This window comes from Brachypodium distachyon, chromosome 1 (genome assembly GCF_000005505.3).
Source record: "Brachypodium distachyon strain Bd21 chromosome 1, Brachypodium_distachyon_v3.0, whole genome shotgun sequence".
NCBI lineage: Eukaryota > Viridiplantae > Streptophyta > Magnoliopsida > Poales > Poaceae > Brachypodium > Brachypodium distachyon.
Genome location: NC_016131.3, coordinates 23,472,908 through 23,493,896, shown reverse-complemented (window position 1 = coordinate 23,493,896; position 20,989 = coordinate 23,472,908). Strand labels below are relative to the sequence as shown.

Below are 20,989 nucleotides of genomic sequence, written 5' to 3'. Positions count from 1 at the left end.
CCGTTCAACAAAGGATATCTCAACTTTGATCAAATTTGAATGCATCTATACATTAAGTCATATTTAGATACATCCAAATTTTGATAAACTTGAGACATTTTTTGTTGGACAGAGGGAGTACATTAATCACATGATTCCTTCAGCTAGCTAGCCTATGATTTTCTTCATCATATGCAGTTAGTACTTAAACCTCGCATGACTAAAATATAGCCACTGTTTTCTAGATGTAGGAGACGCCTCTTCATATTATATTTACCGTAGGTATGAACTAAACCTGTCTATATGTAAACATCTCGTTTTGATTAAATGGCATTCGAATTTCATCCAAGAAACTTGTATCTGCACAAATAAAAAGAACCAATAAAGCAAATCAAAGATGAATGATAAATCTCGGGGTTGATTTCAATCTTTATACATTTAAAAAACAAATCACAGTTTGAGAAAATGTTTATTGAACGTGTTCGCCTCGCCTCATGGCGGCACCTCACCGCCGGCCGCCACCCCAGCCACCTCAGCCCGGTCTCCCGCCTCCTCCTCTCCCATGTCCCCCTCCCGCTCCTTTCGTTGCCCCCCTTCCTCCCTTTCCCCCACACGACACCGATGTTCATGCCACCGGTGTATCTAACGCGGCTCGATCTCCCACATTCTCCTTTTCCCCATGTCTCCCTCATGCTTGCCGTCCCCCGTCGGAGCGGCGTCTATAGAGATGTGGTGCCGCGGGGCTCCGGCACCATCATCTCTACATAGGTTTAGAGGAGAAACTTTTCAGGCTTATTCGGTTCGGAGGAAACAAAACATAAGAATAGTAGGTGGCAAGTGTCAAACTAAGGATTGAGTTTACCTCATTCCTTTGGAAAAAATGAGGTTGGACTAGTTGTTAAGTTTCCTTCAAAAACACAGGAAATGAATAGTATTTCTAAGGATTTATTTTGCTCATTTACTACAAACCGAATGCATCTTTCTCTGGAATCCCAAATACTGTGTTTTTCCTTTGAAATTACTCCAAACCGAATGAGCAACATGGGAATGATGGAGGAGTGGCAATGGCTCAAACTGACCTGCTTGGGATCGGTTTTCATATGCCGAGTAGGGAGGTCGAGGGGTGGATGCCAACGACTGATATTCAGGCCTCGTGGTTGGAATTGGAGGATGAAGAAGGGGAACGGAAGATTTATGAGCAGAATCGGTTCGCGGGGAAATGGGGATTAATTTCCCAGTTTTACTTCGGATAGGAACGGTTGGAATCGAGAGATTCGAAAGGAGATCAACCAACGGCAGTGCTGTGTCTGCTCTGGAAGAAGGAACGAACAGAGGAGGAAGACGGCCAGGCGCGCTCGTGCTGGGCTGCGTGCCTCTGGCCGGGAAATGGGCCAAGAGAGGGAGGAATGCGGCCCAAGAGAAAAAGAAGAGACCTGCTGCTGCAGGCCTTGCTGGACTGAGAAGGAAATGGGCAAGGCCCTGGCAGCAGAAAGCCCGTGTCGCTGGGAAAGGGTAACGTGGAAGCAGGAGATGGCATGAAATTCGCTCAAAAAAAAAGGAGATGGCATGAAAATCAGGTAATGAGGTTGCTGAGGTGGATACGCTGCCATGTTGAGAGTAATAGGTTAGTGGTGATCTCTATTTAGGTATAAAAAATAGAAAAACATACAGTATTTGTTATGGGATGATACGAGAGACTAGTACTAGCGGCGATGGTACGAGACTTGTGGTGGGGACATAAATGGTTTATCAATTTGGCATACCTAACATGATGTCAAGAAAGACGAAAGACTGAAAGCATGCTCTCCAGCAAAAACTTCTCCGTCTTCTTTTCTTGATAAGAGGTACTCACTTCTTGAAAAATAAACCTCCGCTGGTATGGACATATTCATGCTATGTGTCGTAAGAGATCTGCCTCATTTTGTCTCCATCTGAATTGGATTTTCCGCCTTTTGTTTTAGCGGTTCAATCTTTTCTTGTTGTAGTTCTCGACAAATAACACTGTAAGTCGGTAATCAAGGATCTATTGTTTATAAATTCTTGGGATGTTAGGAACTTGTTTATTGTTATGGTCTCCGGATCTTTGTCCTTGTTACGTGTGACATTTTTCTCTTAATGTTTATGTTATACTATCATTGCGATATCAGGACACAAGGGGTAGGAACAGAGTAGCCAGGATCTCAGGGATCGATGTTGTGCCTTCCTGGATTGGGTACTTTTCAATTTTTTATAGCTTTTGGAACAACTATGTTAGATAAGTTAATATTTAACAATACCAATTTGTATCAAGGTTGATATTCTTTTGCCCATTAAAAAAAAACAATATCAACCTTGATACAAGTTGGTCGTATTAATTGGATATTGAAGGATTTGACTAGACTTTGATTATGTTGTGCCTTGTACATTTTTGTTTTGAAATATTGTGGAATCTAGATGCAATCTACACTTTAGTCAAAAACATGCTAAATGACTTGTTATCTGGTTGTCGACTTATCCATCTATCTATCTACCGGTGGTACCACAAATAATATATATGTTAAATTTACTAGCTGATCCTCCACCGTAGTTGTAATTTACAAATTTGGATGGTTGATTTATTTTTCTATTGATCTTTATGCATGCGATGCTAAATGTGCATATTTGATAAGCGTGTTTGTATTCATAGGACGAAGCCAATCTTCGAAAGTTTGTAGTTGCAAAATATGGCACAAGAGATAGTATCAATTGTTATTGCCGTGTTGCACGTATTCTGCATCGTTTGCATGGACAATGCTCGTAAGTTGCTACGATACAACGAACTTATGTACAAAAACATTGACGAAAATATCATTATATTTGTGGACCTGTGCGTCACATGTGGATTTTTTTCCCAGCTAATAAAAGAAGACAAAAAGTTATACAAGCCTCACTAACCTTCCTCTTATGTTGCGACACAATAGCCATCAATCACTGACGCCCGGTGGTGTATCCATGATTTTGAGCCAGGGTGGTTCACTTGACACGAAAATTCTCAACTAAAAATTGATGCTCAATTTATCGGTTCACAATTGGCGAACACATAACAACCAACTGGTAGTACAAGCATGAACCAGTGAATTTTAGCGAACCTTGAAAGCAGGAAACTTTGCAACTGGCATCCCTACCTCATCCTATGGCACAATGCCGGATGCCCCTGCGCCCTGCTGCTCAACTCCAGGCGCCCCTGCCTACCTCTCTCTAGAACCAGCTACACGACACTGGCCGCTTGTGTGCCGCCCCACTGAGCTTGCCTGCTAGGGTTTAAGAATTGGGAACAACAGAATGCCCGTGTTCAAGTAATTGAGTCGAAAAGGGTGCGATTAAGATCACGATCATACTGCTTGTACAAGGGATCAAATACTTTTCTACGAGAAGGAGGCTATGGACTCAAGAAGATATGGCTCTCAACATGGACATCTTTCTTGGGAGTGGGATGTATTTCTTTTTTGGGCTGAATTAGGGTATATGGGCCGTGGGCTGTGGATCACCCTGGCCATCCCATCGCTATATATACCACCGCGCCGTGCCGTGCCGCTAAACCCCCACCCCTCCCCTCATCGCACAACCCTAACTCCCGTGGACCAATCGCTACCCATCACCTCTCTCCCCCTCCGATCTAGTCTCCCAACACGGCGGCCGCGACGGAGCTCACGCCTCTCTGATCTCGCAAGGGCAACCAAGGGGAGAGCGGCGGACGGAGAACATTGTCCGTTGTCGACTGGAGGTACAGTAGTAATCTCCACTGAAAACATGACCTTCTCATCCCCTTTGTCCCTATACCCTACCACGAGCACAAGGTGTCCGGTCCAAGAGGCCTTGCCGCTCAGATCTACAATCCTGGGCCGCCACCTCCACTTAGATCTGCCCTCCTAGACTTTCGCTGCCACCCTGTCCCGTCGATGTGAACGATCCAGACCACTTTCTCCCAATGGCAAGTTGCCGATCCTAGACGTCACACCGTTCAGATCCAGTCTCGAGGAACTCTGCTCCCAGCCCAATTACGTCGAGGCGGTAGCCTAGGGACGTTGGGGGAGGAGCTGGCTTGATGTGTCAAAGGGCGCCGACGTCGGCTATGTTTTCAGGTACTCGCCTCACCGATCTTAATTTTTTTAGGGCAATGATTTTCTTATGATTGTGCATCGTTTAGGGTAGGATAGGCATGCATGTGACAAAGTTAGAGCTGGTTGCCTTTTATACTGAGCTGTACGTGGATGCAAATACAAAATCTGTAAATTTCCTTCGGTTTTGATATAGAACCCTTTCCATCCTTCGACACCGGGGCAAAGGGACCTGAGTATCTTTTAAGAGTATAATATTAGGACGGGTGTTGTACTTTACAGTATTTTTTTTCCTATATATACTACGCGGCAAAAGATCATCAATGCTGTTTTCTTTGTTTGGTACATGGGCATAGAGGGACGGGGAATAGATGGAAGGACCTACTCCTACTCCGTACAACTTTTTTATCCAGAAATATTGATCTTCTGACTTCTGTTTGGAAACACAGTCGTGGGAATGGAAACAGATTTGTGATTTATCGTCTTCCAGGCCATAACTGCTCAGATTATATTACAGTATCATTATCATTATTAGCTGGAGAATCTGCAGCGACTTCTCGAGAAACCCTACATAAAGACTTGTGCTGTTTTGTTTCAGCAGTCAGAGTCGGTTGGCGCACGCGTGGCTCTCGCTTCGTGGCCGTCGAGGGTGTCGCTTGCCCGCTTTTCGTGAGGAGTGGCCATGGCGAATCGAGGGGGACGCGGGGGCCATGACGGCGGCCAGCACTACGGAGGCCGAGATGGCGGCGGCGGCGGCGGCCAGTACTACGGAGGCCGCGGTGGCGGCGGCCGCGGCAATGTCGAGGGCGGCGATGGCCGTGGACGAGGGTACTACCGAGGCGGTGGTGATGGTGGCGGCCGCCGCGGCCGTGGGTACTACCAAGGGGAAGGTGATGTCCGAGGGTTCTACCAAGGACGCGGCGGTGATGGCGGCCGCGGGAACCAAGGACGCGGGTACCACGGCGGCGGCGAGGGCGTCATCCGTGGTCGCGGGCGTGGTTACCAAGGGGATGGTGATGTCCGAGGCCGCGGCCGCGGATACGATGGGGGTGGCGACCGAGGCCGAGGCCGTGGCCGTGGCTATCAGCAAGGCGGCAACGACTACGGCCGCGGCCGTGGCGGCTATCAGCAACAAGGCGGCGACAACTACGGAGGCGGCCGCGGAGGCAGGGGCGGAGGAGGCTACCCAGATTGGCCCCAACCCGTCGGGCCTCCCCTCGCCGAGCGCTACGCGACCGAGGCGGCCCAGCTCCGGGAGAAGTTCAAGGCGATGGACATCAGCCGCGCCGAGCCCACGTTCCCGGCCCGCCCCGGGTTCGGCAGCGCCGGGAAGGCGTGCATCGTGAAGGCCAACCACTTCTTCGTCGGCCTCGTCGACAAGGGCCTGCACCAATACGACGTACGTAGCTTACCTTTCTTCCCCTCTAACCTCTATCATTGTTGGTTTTTATGTGGATCCTGCTACTTTCAGGTCACCGTCTCGCCGGAGCCGACTCTAACGGGCGTCTACCGGGCCGTCATGTCGAGGCTTGTGTCGGAGCACCAGCATACCAGCCTTGGCGGCCGCCTCCCCGCTTATGACGGCCGCAAGACCCTGTACACCGCTGGCCAGCTGCCGTTCAACAGCAAGGAGTTTGAGGTCATCTTGTCTGACAATAAGACAGGTTCATCTGGGCATAGGTAAACAAAGTGTGCTGCACTTCAATTACCTTGAAAGGATCAGTTCATGAAAGGTGCCCATCTTTCGCAGCAGGGAAAGGAAGTACGTGGTGGCCATCAAGCACGTCACCTTGGTCAGCCTGCAGCAGCTGCAGATGCTCATGGCTGGGTACTCGACAGACATACCATCTCAGGCGCTGCAGGTGCTCGACATTGTGCTGCGCGACATGATTCTCAACGAGCGGAGTGACATGGGGTAGAACAACTGCTCTCTCTGGCTCTGTGCTTGCTTCTTTGTCAATCATTTGCGCTGTGTTCATGATTTCTGATGGTAACTTAATGTTTCTTGGACAATTATGCAGGTATGTCGTGGTAGGCCGGTCCTTCTTCTCCGCAAGCATTGACGACCCCAGGCATCTTGGCCTGGGTATTGAAGGATGGAAGGGGTTCTACCAGAGTATCAGGCCTACGCAGAGCGGATTGTCTCTGAACATAGGTCAGATGTATTTCTTACACTTCGTTTCGAGTCACCCGCAACATGTTCGAAGACGCAGACAACGTGCTTTAGTGATGGAAAAGAAATGTGGCTAAGCTGTTGTCTCATGAGTCGGAAATGATTTCACCCATAGTCTCCGGACAATAAGAGAGTTGAAATTAGTTATGTGCTTGAAGAAAGGGCTAATTTTTGTTTGGGGAGAAAAAAAAGGTCTTGAATTCTAAGTCTGAACATGTTGCTCTGGGGTTTACTGTGTCATGGATCATTGACTGACCCCCCTCATTATATTACTGAAAATTGCACTGCACATTTTTTGTTACAGATATGTCTTCGACAGCTTTCGTTAAAGCTCAGTCAGTGATTAAGTTTGTTCAAGATATTCTTAAGAAACCTGATCTCCGCCATGTTACTGGTCCTGATTGTCAGAAGGTAAGTATATTTTCTGTCGGAATGCAAGTTGCTGTTGTAGTGGTAGTTCACAGATTCATGTTTCCCTGAATCTCCAGATTAAGAAAGCCCTCAAGGGTGTGAGGGTTGAAGTGACACATCGAGGAGATGTACGCAGAAAGTACTGCATTTCTGGCTTAGCTGGTACTGCTCGAGATCTGAGGTAGGGAACCTCTCTCCTTATTCTTAACGTCGAGACAAAAATAGCCAATTCTTAAGCAACAACACGTTTGATTTTTCTAGGATCAATTATTCTCGTAATTCTTTTGCGTCATGCAAAAATTCACAGGTTCCAATCATCAACTGGCGTGTCCAAGACAGTCATGGATTATTTTAGAGAGACATACAAGCTGCAACTGCGTTATGATTTTCTCCCATGCCTCGATGTTGGTACAACACAGAAACCAAACTATCTTCCGATGGAGGTTTGTGCAAATGAACTTCAAATTTTATGCGCACTTTTGTTTTATGCACTTCCATTTGTATTTCATGCATGTTCTCTATACACTTTACCTTTCATATGTGTATCATAGAATTTTATACACTAAACCTTGGATATGTTCTATACACTATCAATTGCACTTCAGGTTTGCAACATAGTTCCAGGACAGCGGTACCAGAAGAAGCTGGATGAAAATCAGGTTTCTAACATGATGCAAATAACTTGCCAACAACCACTTCAACGTGAGGGATTCATTCGTCAGGTAATTATTTTTTTCTCGAACATGCCGAGCGGTGTGTCATTTTCTTTAAGAAAGAAGAGGCGCAAGAAGCACTAGTACAGGCAACAAAACAAAGGCAAAAGCCGAGAAAGCAAAAAGAACAGAGAAGAAACGAAAAGAAAGAGAGAAACAAGGTTATACATGGGGGAATATAGGGGGTGCGGTCAGGGAGGCGAGCATGCAGTGGGAGACCGTGAAGAGCCCGTGCACCGGCGCTGCCCCACAAACTAATGTTTTTGTGTGTAATCTTAATGTCAGATGAAAGAGTGAGCAAATACATTTTAAGCTTCCATTAATCCAGTGTTTCCTTTTGCTTAGACTGTTAGGTGTAACAATTACAATAATACCAAACGCGCAAATGAATTTGGCATAGAAGTTGACTACGAGCCTACTTCTGTTCAGGCTAGAGTTCTGCCTGCTCCAATGGTAATCTCACACCCTTTTTTTTTTCTTGTAGTGCTCTTCTTTTCCAATTTGTAGTACTTCTCTGATTGGTTGTGCGTGATTTTTATTGCTGCAGCTGAAGTACCATCCTTCTGGATCTGACAACATGTGCAACCCAAGTAATGGAGCTTGGAACATGAGAGGCAAGGTATATATTACTAGTACTTAACCATTCTTACCACAAAGATAGACTAGAGAGCATTTTTGTAACGGTGCCTTGATATGTTTGTTTTCATGTTCATAGAGCAATTGAGTGAACATCTTGAGAAAGTCTGCAAGCAACTCATGTCGCAGTTTTTTTAATGTTATTCGGTCAACTAATTGTATTTTCTAGTTTTGCTGATGGTGCTAGTTGCTTCTGTCATCTGTTTATTTGTCATCATTTCTGCCATTATCTGTTATCTGTTCTGTTGGCCTCTGACTCGTGGCCGTATATTGAACTCTTTGTTCTATTATTGAAAATTAAATGGTGTGAAATTCGTTCTAGAAACCTGTGCAAAAATTCTGTTATCTTAACAAGACCCTTTTGAATTTTGTCCCCCGTTTACAAACAGTGTCGCTTGTCATCTTCCCATCACGACCATCTTCCCATCAAACTAAATATGTTTATGGGATCATCCTCGTTCTCTCAATGGTACTGCCACCATGTGTTGTTACTCCCACGTCATATATACTTGTGGTACTATATATACCACTTCATCGTTTTTAATTAACTCGCATACTATTTCTAAGATACTCCAAAGCAAACTACATGAAAAAGTTACAGTTTGCCCATAGTTTTATTATGTTTTAGAAATATTTTCATTTTGTTATATATAAAAGAGTATATTAAGATAACTGTACATATCACCTAAAAGATAATATATACACTACTTATTATGTACTCCCTCCAATCCATAATAAGTGTCTTGGATTTAGTACAAAGTTGCACTAACTTTGTACTAAATCGAAGACACTTATTATGGATCGGAGGGAGTACAGTTTTTTGGGAGGTATGTATTTCATTTGAATTGTTAAGCTCACGTTTATTGTTTAACCATTTTGTTTTGCCATGCAGAAAGTCGTTGATGGTGCCCGTGTTGTCAATTGGCTATGTATAAACTTTTGCGTTGATTTGCCTGAGGCTGATGTTCGTCGGTTCTGCAATGGACTGAGTAACATGTGCTGCAATACTGGACTGGTAACTTTTTAACTATCCCTTCTGATTACAGTCCACTGGTTTGGCCTAAATTATCTTGCGGTACTAATCTTTTCACTCTGATTGGTAGTTCGTCAACATTGGAGGTCTTAAACTATTCAGTGCTGATCCATTGAAGTTTGAAGCTAATCTCCACAATGTCCGCAATTTCTGTCAGCAAACACGGCAGATGTCGGGGGTTCAAAAGATTGACCTCCTACTTGCTCTATTGCCAGATAAAAATGACAGCTTATATGGTTATATTTCTTATCAGAAGCTTCCTTCCGTTACTGATTTATTACATATCCAATGCCTGATGTCATTTTTGACCACAGGTGATATTAAAAGAATTTGCGAAACAGACATCGGTGTGATGTCACAGTGTTGTCTAAGGAAGAATGTCTTAAAGTCGAGTCCTCAATTTTTTGCAAATGTTGCTATTAAGATCAATGCCAAGGTGAGCTCAATTGCAATTCTTAAAAGTGTTGTTTCGCAAAGCTTGTTAATCACATTGAAGTGTTCACCATCTTCAGTGTGGGGGAAGGAACTCAGTATTTGCCAATAGACAAGCAAGTTTACCGGTGGTTTCAGCCAAGCCAACGATTATCTTCGGTGCAGATGTTACTCATCCAAGTGCCCTAGATGATGCTACCCCTTCCATCGCTTCTGTAAGTTTTTTCTCTAGTAAATAGAAAGCAAATGCTAAATTTCATTTGCTCACATTTTTTGATTTATGGGTTGTCCTTTTAGGTTGTTGCCTCTAAAGACTGGCCTGAGGTGACTAAGTATCATGGTGTGGTTCGTGCACAAGGTCACCGCGAAGAGCTCATCCAAGGTCTTGAGGACATTGTTAGGTAAGATCTTTATGTGTTGTACCTAAATTGTAAAAGTGCATAGCTCATTTTAGTTTTTTAATCTTGACCTTTTGTGTGCAGGGAACTCCTTCGTTCATTCGAAAAAGAATCTAACCGTAGGCCTGAGCAGCTGATATTCTACAGGTTCATAATTTTCACTCTTGTTCTGAATTGTGCTCTTTTGATCACCATGCCGAGACACTGAATAATTGACAATTGTTCCATCCTTAGGGATGGTGTAAGCGAGGGTCAGTTCAAGCAGGTTCTGGAGAAGGAAATCCCAGAGATAGAGAAGGTACTTCTACTAATTTGATGTTTAACATGGCTCGGTATCTCAACTTATTGGTAACAACATTGGTTAACCACAACTACTTTCAGGCATGGAAGGCAATATACAACGAGGAGCCACAGATCACCTTCATAGTGGTGCAGAAGAGGCACCACACAAGACTGTTCCCGAACAATCACAGTGATATGAGCAGCAAGGACAGCAGTGGCAATGTTCTGCCAGGTTATATTGCACAAACAACATTAGCAAGATGTCTGAGGGACGAGATGAATTTTCTCATATCTGTCTACATAAAATTTCAGGGACAGTTGTTGATAGACAGGTCTGCCACCCAACAGAGTTTGATTTCTTCCTGTGCAGCCATGCTGGGATCAAGGTAATGTTCCTTGATGCATTACTTGTGGTTCTTCTTGTCGATAATATCTGACGGATGGCGCATTGTTGAAACACAGGGAACAAGCCGTCCAACACATTACCATGTGCTGCGAGATGACAACAAGTTCACCGCTGATGCACTGCAGTCGCTTACGAACAACCTCTGCTATACGTAAGTATGCTCTTACCTGCCATCTTGTGTGTGTGTACATTTTTTTTCACTGTTTAGTTGCATGAAGTTTTACTTTGTTGCGCTCTTTTCAGGTATGCAAGCTGCACTCGCTCGGTGTCGATTGGTAAGTCACTCTTTGTTTGATCTGTCTCATCCTATAGAGGCTTTTTAAAAGCTAATTACATGGTGTCTTGTGCAAAGTCCATTCATTTTGTACAGTGCTAAGAGCGAATTTGTGATAGTTCAAAGTAGTAAGATCAAACATGCTGAAGCATGAAGATTTTGGGTTTTGGCAAAGATACTAGTCACTAAAACAGTAAAAAGTTGCTAGTATCATCATTTGCTGAACTTGGACTCCGTTTGTAGCTACTCCTGTTACATGTTATCCTAACACATTTTTGTTTATGTTGTCACAGCTCCTCCCGTCTATTATGCTCATAAGCTTGCTTTCCGTGCTCGGTTCTACCAAACCCAAGGCTCAGATGTGGAGTCGGTGGCAAGTTCAGGCAGCACAACTCAACCCGGTGCGATCAAGGCACTTCCTGAGATAAAAGATGAGGTGAAAAGGCTAATGTTCTACTGCTAGCCCCTCTACAAACTGCAGCTGAACATACCTGGAGAGCATGATCTCCTCTGAAGAATAAATGACGTGCAAAAGGTCTGAAGAGGTTGTTGTTCCTCCCAGTAGATTTGGAGGATGACAATCTGAAATGGCGGGTGACATTGTGATTCTGTTTGGTGTTAAGAACATTCACTGCATTAATATTTTGTGACTTAAAAATGCTTGAAGTTTATATATGGTGACATTGTGACTTTCAGTGTTACTACCATTCTTGTTTGGATGTATCGGAATCGTGAATTGGTATTCGCGTCAGCCGACTTCAGCTGTTTGGGTGTCCTCCGTATTGGCGGCCGGAAAGCTCGCGAATTCCAAACTTGCACTGAAGTCGGCTGACCTGCGCGAGTGGCTGCCCACCTGCGTGAGGCCAGGCTCTCCCGCTCCGTATTCGGCTGAATTGCTCCTCTCCCCACTTACCCGTTCGTTCACTACTCGAAAAGAAAGAAAACAAGTGCTCGCTGCCAAAAGTAGGCTTTCAGCATAGGCTGGTATTAATCCCCTAAGGAGATTAGGGTTTTCTCTCTCGACAGCGTCCATGGCGGCCCCGATCTCACTACCCGACCCGGATTGGGCTCTCCTTGCCCCTCCTCTTATACCGAGGGATACTGCTCCGCTCCCCTCGCCCACGCACCTATGAAGTCCAATCCCTAACCTTCTGAAGCCACCAGATCCTAGAGATCGCATCTCGATGGTGGCCAACTCCTCAAGTGGCGGCGGAGCTAGTAGTTCCAAGAGAGATGATGTGCAGGATCTCCTTGAGAAACTGCAGATCAGAGATGAAGACTTTGATGATGTGGTTCTTGATGACGAAGAAGAAGATCAGGCACTGGTCCTGCAGTGGCTTGCCCTTGCTAGGGTGAGCTCCGCGAGGTCCTACAGCAAGGGGGTGTTCGAGAGGGACATGCGTTCTGCATGGGCCCTGGCCAAGGGCGTCGACATCGGCGACATGGGGGAGAACCTCTTCCTGCTACGGTTCGCCTGTCTTGGCGACTGGCAACACATGATGGAAGATGGCCCGTGGCACTTCCGCAAGATGGCGGTGATCATCGCCGAATATGATGGGATCTCCAAGCCTTCCATAGTGGCCTTAGATCAACTCCCGATCTGCCTCCAAATCCACGATCTCCCTCCCAACTATCGCACTGAGAAGCTTGTTCGGGCCCTGGCCGGCAAGGTTGGCGAGGTGCTGAAGCTCGACGATGCTGCTGTCCCGCGTGGCAACTTTGTGCGGATCAAGGTGAATATACGAGTGGATCAGCCCCTAAGGCAACTCTCCTCGGTGATTAAAGGAAAAAGCAGGCAAGTGTATAAGAATCGCTTTGAGAAGCTCCCTCGGTTCTGTGCCGTTTGCGGCCTCCTTGGACATAGTCACCTTGAATGTGGCAATGGGGTACATGCACCAGAAGACCTTGTGTTTGAAGATTGGCTTCGTGCGGATCCAGTATGGCGCCCGCGTCCTAGCTCCCCGAGGGGACGTGGAGGTGGGCGGTCGCTTGAGTGTGATTCTTATTACGCCCCCAACACCTATGATGCAGAGGATGACGAGGACATGGACCTTGATCCCGTTGCTGCCCGAGATAGTTCTGCGAAGAAGCGGCTTGCCTTAGATGGATGCAAACTATAGGCCCGTACTGATACCATGCTCACAAATGGCACCGGGGACACTGAGCTACCTTCTAGCAACCAGGGTACGCCTCAAAAGGGAGAGAATAAGAAGCGTTTGAAGAAAGGAGATGATGTGGAAAACCCTGATATATCGGCGGGCTCCCTCGAGGAGTACCGCTGGGAGCAATGAAAATCCGAAGTTGGAACTGCCGCGGGCTAAATAAACCCACGGCAGTTCGTTCGCTCGTGTATCTCCAGGAGCATGTTAGATCGGATGTGTTGTTCCTTGCCGAAACACATCTCGATGAAGTTAAGGCTGAGAAAATTCGTCGTAAATTAGGTTTTGATTTTAAACTAGTTGTGAGCAGTAATGGTAGAGCTAGAGGACTTGTTCTCTTTTGGAAGGATTCTAATAAAATACAGTTACAGTACATGACTCCCAATTATATAGATGTTGTGTTCTCGGGTATTGATGGCATGGATTGGAGGTTCACGGGTTTTTATGGCAAACCGGGATGGGATGACCGTCACTTATCGTGGGACTGTCTTCGTGACCTCTGGGCGCGTGCCACCATGCCATGGTTGGTCATGGGCGACTTCAATGCAATTCTTTTCAGCCATGAGAAGGAAGGTGGTAATCCAAGACCGACCAGAATGATGAATGACTTCGGTGAATGCCTAGCAGATTGTGAATTGGATGACCTGGGCTTCTCTGGGGATTGTTTCACTTGGTTCAGAGGAGATATTAAAGAACGGCTTGACCGTGCAGTCGCAAATGCCGAGTGGATTAATCTTTTCCCAGGCTTTGCTGTTGTTAATGAAGGGCACTTCAGATCTGACCATAGACCGGTGCTGGTTAGCACTGAGTTCTTTGATGGGGCTTCTTTAAGAGCCCGGTCGGGCGGCCGTAAATTTGAAGCTCGCTGGCTTTCGGAGGAAGGGGTCGAGGAGATCGTTCGCACGGCCTGGGCGTCTGCCTGTGCGTCACGAGATGCTCCTAATCTGGCCTCTCGCACGATAGCGGTCCATAACGAACTCCATCGCTGGGACCGGTCGGTTTTGAAAGGTCCTAAGAAACGAGTTAAAAACCTGAAGAAAGAACTTGAGCAGCTCAGACGCGGGGAGAATTCTGAGGAAAGTCGGTGGCGCCAAAAAGAGATCCAGCTCATGATCGAAAACCTCCTAGAGCAGGAGGAGATTACTTGGTGCCAGAGGGGGCGTGCTAATTGGCTTCTACGAGGATATCAAAATACTTCGTTCTTTCATAACTCAGCTACTGCTCGTAAAAAGAGAAATTAGATCAAACGGCTTCTTGATGATACGGGGGTATGGAAGGAAGGTACGGATCAATTAGGAACTTTAATCTCTAATTATTTCTCATTGCTCTTTGAGTGTGGTGTTTCAGCCTCTCCTGATGGGGTCCTCGAGAAAGTTCAACGTCGTGTCTCGGAGGCCATGAATGATATTCTTATTGCTCCATATACGGCCGAGGAAGTAAAGAAAGCCCTGTTTGATATAGGTGATCTGAAAGCCCCTGGACTGGATGGATTACATGCTGTTTTCTATAAACGGTTTTGGCCGATGTTGGGAGATGACTTGGTTCACGAGGTGCTGGTAGCTGTCAATTCGGGCCAAATTCCTGCTGGTTGGAATGAGACCGCGATTGTGCTCATACCGAAAATTGCATCCCCTGAAAGCATCACTCAATTCAGGCCAATTAGTCTCTGTAACGTGGTTTACAAAGTGATCTCGAAGATGATCGCCGCTCGCCTGAAAGGTCTTCTTCCAGAGATTATTAGCCCTGCTCAGAGCGCTTTTGTCCTTGGCTGTCTTATCACCGATAATTTCCTGGTTTCTTATGAATGTTTCCATGCCATTAAAGGGAAGAAACAAGGAAGTAAGGGCTGCTGTGCTGTTAAATTGGATATGCACAAAGCTTATGATCGCGTGGAGTTGTCTTTCCTTGAAGGTATTTTAATTCGGCTTGGGTTCCACACAGATTGGATCAGATTAGTTATGCCTGTGTCTCCTCTGTTGAATATCGTGTTCGATTTAATTCTTCTGAGACGGATAGCTTTAAACCTTCACGGGGTTTGCGCCAAGGGGATCCATTGTCGCCATACCTCTTCTTGCTGTGCTCGGAAGGACTCTCAGCGGAGCTTCGGCATGCTGAAGCTAGTGGCGAACTGCAGGGTGTTAAAGTGTGTAGAGATGCACCCGCCGTCAGCAATCTTCTTTTTGCCGATGATTCTTTGATCCTTATGGGGGCTAATGAGAGGAATGCACAATGTTTGAAGCGCATTTTGGATGATTACTGTGCCGCCTCGGGTCAGCTGGTCAGTGTGGCAAAATCAAGCATCTTTTTTAGCCCGAGTACACCGGCGGAACAGAGGCAAAGTGTTTGTAAAACTTTGGATATTATGACAGAAGCTTTGACTGATAAATACCTTGGTCTCCCACCATTGGTTGGTGATGATCGGTCCGACTATTTCCAGTTTCTAGTTGATAGAGTTAAGAAACGCACAATGGGCTGGAAAGAGAGACTTCTCTCAGCCGGCGGAAAGGAGGTTCTTCTGAAATCTGTGGCTCAAGCCATACCATCGTATGCCATGTCAGTCTTTAAAATCTCAAAACAAATTTGCAAAGGGATATCAGACACCATGTCAAGGTACTGGTGGGGAGATGAGGAAGGCCACGAAAGATGCATTGGTTTGCATGGTGGAAAATGTGTGTTCCTAAGATCCATTGGTTTGCATGGTGAAAAATGTGTGTTCCTAAGATCCAAGGAGGTATGGGGTTTCGGGATATCCACTGTTATAATCTAGCGATGTTGGCTAAGCAAGCTTGGAGATTGATCACTGCTCCCAATTCTTTATACTAATACCGAGTCTCGACGTGTGATCACACGCAGAGGTCAGAACCTGCTTGACCATGTTAGCGAGCTCATTAATCCAGCCATCGGTGACTGGGATATTCCTCTAGTTCACCAGACCTTCTGCCCGGTTGATGTACAACGGATACTTTCTATTCCATTGTCATCCCGCATTCCAGATGATTTTGTGGCCTACAACCTTACCAAGTCAGGGACCTTCTCGGTCAAGACGGCATATCATGCCGAGTGGTCTGCACAACACGGGCAAAAATTGCGGCGCACTTATGACATGGGGTCCTCGGCGCCTCACCCTGCCGGAAAGATCTATGGAAGCTCCGTGTTCCGGCAAAAGTAAAAATCTTCATTTGGAAGTCCTTGCATGGAGCCCTACCGTGCCTGGCGATTCTCGCAAATCGCCATATGAAGATAAGTGCCCAATGCCCTCTTTGCTCCACTGAAGCAGAGGACATTCATCATATGTTATTCCGCTGTGAGCGGGCGATGGAGGTCTGGAAGGCACTTGGTTGTGAAAGCTTTGTGCAAGAGGCGCGCGATTCGGATCGGGCCGGTCCGGCGGCTCTGGACTTTCTCCTGGGAGCTTCCTTCAGGTCAGGTTCGCCACCTGTAGGCTTTAAAGAACTTGCTACAACTGCATGCTGGTACCTCTGGTGGGAGAGAAGGAAAATTGTGCATGAGGAACCAGTTCAGGCACCGGTTCGTTCTGCATTAGCTATACGAGCTCTAGCTTCAAATTTCGTCGCTGCTGTGCCCGGGAATGCTAAACTCAAACCACAGCCATGGAGCCGACCTCTGCAAGATTGGGTGAAGCTCAACGTAGACGCCTCTTCCGATGCTGATGGTCTGTGTGGGACGGTTGGCGCTGTAACCCGAGATCACCACGCCAACTTTGTTGCTGCTATCAATTGGAGACTCGACTTCGTCGCAGATGTTGAAGCGGCAGAAGCTCACACCGTCCGTGTTGGCCTGGAGTTTGCTCTCCTTGCTGGGTGTTCTAGAATCAGCATCAGCTCGGACTCCTCCGCCGTTGTTGACGCACTCTCGGCTGGCCACCAACCCTATGGCGCTGCTGCTGCCATATATGAAGACTGCTTCTCCCTCCTAGACGACCTTTTGCAGTTTCACATTGGCCACTGCCTCCGCGACTCAAACAAAGTTGCCCATGAACTGGCTCGCGTAGCTAAGTATCAACTCTATAATTCTTGGTATGATTCCCCCTGCTTGCATTGTATCTTTCAACCTTTATTACCAATCAATAGAGAGATATTTTGCTGTCAAAAAAAGCGCTCGCTGCCGAAAGGGAATCCCCTTTCCTTCGATCTTCTACAGACCCGTGCGACCACAGGCAAACCTCGGGCATGGGCGCACGGGACATGGCGTTGACGCCCAGGCTGCCGCCGCTCTCCCGTCGCTGTTTGGCGAGCGAAGGCGCCGCTGACATCCGGTCATCTTCCACTGCCGACTCCCTTCCAAGCAGCTCCCGTGAGATTTCTTTCCCGTCTACCAAATTGATGCTGCTCGAGATTCAGTGCGGGCACCGGCGACATCCGGCCTGCTGGATCGGGATTGAGGCTGAGATTGTGCTGCACATATGGAGGCGCCCAGCGGCTGTCAAGGTTAGGGAAGCGGACACGACGGCCGGCTGCACGGGGAGGCGCAGAGGAGCGCCGGTGAAGGGGGCCTGGAGGCTAGGCGGTGGCAGCCGGTGAGTCCAGTTGGCAGCCATACGTGAGGAAGAGGGATGGGGATGGGATCCACGGGATGAGTGTAACGTGAGAAAATATGCAATTCAATACTGGGACCATCCAAACAAGAGGCAGAATTGGTTTGCTCCACTGATATCCCAACTAGTAGGTCCGAGCTGGAGCCGGAGCCGGAGATATATGTGGCTCCTGTTGGTAGTTCGGTACCTTGTCTTTTTCCGGCCGGTCGGATATATATTTGTATTTGTATGGACCGAATTTTCGACCGAACACCCAAAAATGAGTTCGCTGTTCCCGTTTACATCTGCTAGAAATGCTATTAGCTTTAGTGCTCTATTTATTGGTTAGAGCATCACTAGCAGGTTTCATAAAATTGGTTCCCTAAAACCAGTTTTTGGATAGGAGAGAGAAAAGATTTTGAAAAAAATTGTCTCCATCTCCAGCAGGTTCCCCGTAAGTGATTCCCCTAGTTTTTTGCCCATCACATTGACCAAGTGGTCCCAGATGTCATTGACTTCTTTATCTCTTTCTTCTTTCTCTGCTCTGTCTGTGACTTCCGGCCGCCCGACGCCGTTCCAGCCGCCCGACGCCGTTCCAGCCGCCCGACGCCGACGGCTTCCCTGCTCGGCCGCCGACGCCCCGTCCCCCAGCGTGCCGGCCGTCCTCCCATACGCCGCTGCTACCTCGACCGCCCCATGCGCCGCCGCTCCCTCGACCGCCCCTGCCCCCGCGCACAACCACTGGCCGCTGGCGCTTCCTCTGTGCGCTGCCCCTCCCTTCGCGGACCCGCGCTGCTCCCGGCTCTGTGAGTCGCCGGTCCATCCGCAGGCCGAAGCCGCAAGCCATCCCCTTCGCGCGTTGCCACGGGCTGGCAAATCAAAGCTCCATTGCCGGCAAATCGAAGCCCACGCGGGGAGGACGCTGGGGAATGAGACCAGGAGCTCGAGGAAGAGCTGTGGAAGGCACACCTAAGCTCGTAGATGGCCGCGGCGGCCGAATCGCCGGCGGCAGGCGGCGTCGGGGGCGCGATAGGCGGCCGCTCCGGCCCGATTCAGTGGGGGTCTGTGCTCGGGGAGGATACCGGAGGCCCGGGTAGGCGGTACAGGCAGGCGGACATGGCCGACGGCGGAGATCGACGGTGACGCGGCGAGGTAATAGCAGCGGGTCGGCGCAGAATCGGGATGAAACCGACGGTTTCTTTCCCGCAAGCTCATTTCTGTGTTTAGGGAATGAGTGGCTGGTTTCCTACACTAAATGCCTGTAACTCGTTGCGGAAACTTTTAATTAACATAAAAAATTCTCAAATTTAAAAACATATACTCACTCGCTCCAACAAAGTATATCTCAATTTTGACTAAATTTAAATGTATCTATACAATAAGTCATGTCTAGATACATCCAAATTTTAACAAACTTAGACATTTTTTATTGGACGGAGGGAGTAATAAAATTGTACATTCTTCACTTAATGGAAATAGCTTGATGGAAGTAATATGCATGCATGTGCAAAAGTATGAGTTGTCCACTAGATAGGTATGAACAAATTAATTATGTGATGATGTGACATGCTTGCATGTTTAGAGAAAACAAGTAGTGGGTTGATTCTACTTGGATATATATAAGATTTGGGGGAGAGGAGAGAAAAAATAGAAAAGTTCCCTAAAATTGTGAACCATTTAGGGAACCTGCTGAAGCTCTTTTTTGCAACTTTTAGAGAATGGCGACAGTTTTTTTTAGGGAATGTGGCTTTTAGGAAACCTACTGGAGATGCTCTTATAGGAAGCTGGCCTGTAGAAACAATGTTGTGCACACAAACCAGGGAGACACCAAATCTAAAAAAATAGTTAATGCCCGTCTAAATAGCATAATAGGATCTCATCGGTTAGCCATTTCGTCATTTCAAGTCGGGGAAGAGAATGAGAACAGTTTGTGAATGAAAGAAATTGGTAAACACACCGTAGCGGGTGTAGTTACTCCCGCGTTGAATATACTACCATATGTCACTCCCACGTTGAATATACTAGTACCATGTTAGTGTATATTGTACTTCATCATTTTTAATAGATTCATATGCTATTTCTAAGATGCTTCAAAACGAACTACACAAAAATTTGCAAAGTTGGAACAAGTTTTTACTACTACTCAAATTTGTCTAATTATTGACGTATCTATATACTAAAATATGTGTAGATACATGTAAAAGAAAATCAATTAATATGTGACGGAGATAGTATATTTTAGAAATACCTTCAGGTTTGTACATATAATATAGTATATTAAAAAACTGTGTATTCTTTCTCAAAAAAAATTGTGTAAACTGCCTAAAAATAAAATACATACTATGTTCTACATACTACATACCAACTATATTCTACATACAACATATGACATATTCTCAATTGCGCTGTATACTGCCTAATTTGTGTGAAAGCGTACGTGGAAGTAACTGCATGTACCCGGTAGTATGAAAAAAATCATATGTGAATCGACCAATCAAATCACACAGTTACAAGGATTGATTTACAACAGCCTTACATGACCCCGCAGTCCCACATACATGCTATGCATTCTAGCATCCCCTCAATCACAATTTAACCAAGTTGGGATTACGCCTAAACGCTAACAACTGCTGTGTTGTGAGGGGCTTGGTGAAACCATTGGCTACTTGATTTCCCGAAGGACCCAACCGAACGTCTCCAATAGCTTCTCTGCACATGATATCCATTTTTCAAAGGGTAAAGTCTATTTTAAACCTTGAACTTATAGAGACAGTTGCAATCGAATCCCAATCTTTTAATCCCTGAAATTGTCACCCTGTATTTACTAATTCCGATCAATTCTAACCCTATGGCTGTTTGTCGCACTGGGAACAGAACAATCCTGGCTAGGATTACTAGATTCTCTCACTGACTACACGGACCTACATGTCATATCTGTTTTCTACACTCTTCGTTGCTAAATACTTGTCGTATTCTAGCGTGTATGTCTCACATCGGTTTGCAAATTAACAGGATCAACCAGATCTGAGCACGATCAATACGTGAGTGGCCGGAGGAATCAATCAGGCCAGCTTGCTAGCTTTTGTACGCGCGGTGGCCGAGGAATCAATCGATCCTTCGCCTAAAGTCAGCTCCCTGCATGAACATGCCCATGCCGCCTAAGCGCCTCCACCTCCTCGACTGTTACATGTCTATAAGTTCGACGTTTAACATAGACTTTCTGCGAGCGTGAAACGTGTCTATAACTTCAATGTGTTTTGTGCGAGCTTGAAACACCGTTCGGTTTTTAGTTTAGGTTTGGCTGTGCACATCCCGATTCGATATAAAATTTAGAGGGTGGTCTCTTACAAAGACAGTAGCACTGTCCCAATTGTTTGTATGTTTGGCTTGAAACTGAATCTGAGGTCCTGAGTTCAATTCACCCTGCTTGCATTTTTTTCGCCGGCTCTAGACCTTAATTAGGAGGAATATGGGCCCTTTGGG

The 20,989-nt window shown here is 46.5% G+C and overlaps 2 protein-coding genes and 1 long non-coding RNA gene across 4 annotated transcripts; all 3 read left to right on the top strand.

Annotated features, from left to right (window-relative positions):
* The first annotated feature begins 4,611 nt into the window (after positions 1–4,611).
* LOC100841786 (protein argonaute 18) lies at positions 4,612–11,475 on the top strand. 2 transcript variants are annotated; one of them, XM_024454546.1, is made up of 22 exons: positions 4,612–5,454; positions 5,527–5,735; positions 5,809–5,970; positions 6,077–6,210; positions 6,533–6,639; positions 6,717–6,820; positions 6,947–7,082; positions 7,245–7,361; positions 7,698–7,805; positions 7,900–7,971; positions 8,881–9,003; positions 9,092–9,257; positions 9,336–9,457; positions 9,534–9,668; positions 9,751–9,854; positions 9,936–9,998; positions 10,086–10,149; positions 10,233–10,365; positions 10,446–10,519; positions 10,596–10,690; positions 10,783–10,814; positions 11,107–11,475. In XM_024454546.1, exons 1-22 carry the CDS (start codon positions 4,738–4,740, stop codon positions 11,274–11,276), a joined length of 3,147 nt encoding a protein of 1,048 aa, XP_024310314.1. In that variant the 5' UTR covers positions 4,612–4,737; the 3' UTR covers positions 11,277–11,475. The 2 variants fall into 2 exon arrangements, with proteins under 2 accessions (XP_024310314.1, XP_024310310.1); XM_024454542.1 differs by having other exon boundaries at positions 5,806–5,970.
* A 522-nt stretch (positions 11,476–11,997) lies between these two features.
* On the top strand, positions 11,998–12,933 carry LOC104582075. Its single transcript, XM_010231378.1, has one exon. It carries the CDS (start codon positions 11,998–12,000, stop codon positions 12,931–12,933), a length of 936 nt encoding a protein of 311 aa, XP_010229680.1.
* Positions 12,934–16,650: 3,717 nt separating this feature from the next.
* On the top strand, positions 16,651–18,826 carry LOC112268635. Its single transcript, XR_002960018.1, has 2 exons — positions 16,651–17,960; positions 18,087–18,826. It is a non-coding gene; the product is annotated as an uncharacterized LOC112268635 (long non-coding RNA).
* The last annotated feature ends 2,163 nt before the right edge of the window (positions 18,827–20,989 follow it).

Excerpts from the sequence above, each read along its gene's own strand:
- LOC100841786 (XM_024454542.1), top strand. The coding sequence starts at position 4,738 with ATGGCGAATCGAGGGGGACGCGGGGGCCATGACGGCGGCCAGCACTAC. Across the intron at positions 5,455-5,526 it reads AGGGCCTGCACCAATACGAC|GTCACCGTCTCGCCGGAGCC; the intron begins GTACGTAGCTTA and ends TGCTACTTTCAG. Across the intron at positions 7,972-8,880 it reads CTTGGAACATGAGAGGCAAG|AAAGTCGTTGATGGTGCCCG; the intron begins GTATATATTACT and ends TTTGCCATGCAG.
- LOC104582075 (XM_010231378.1), top strand. The coding sequence starts at position 11,998 with ATGGTGGCCAACTCCTCAAGTGGCGGCGGAGCTAGTAGTTCCAAGAGA.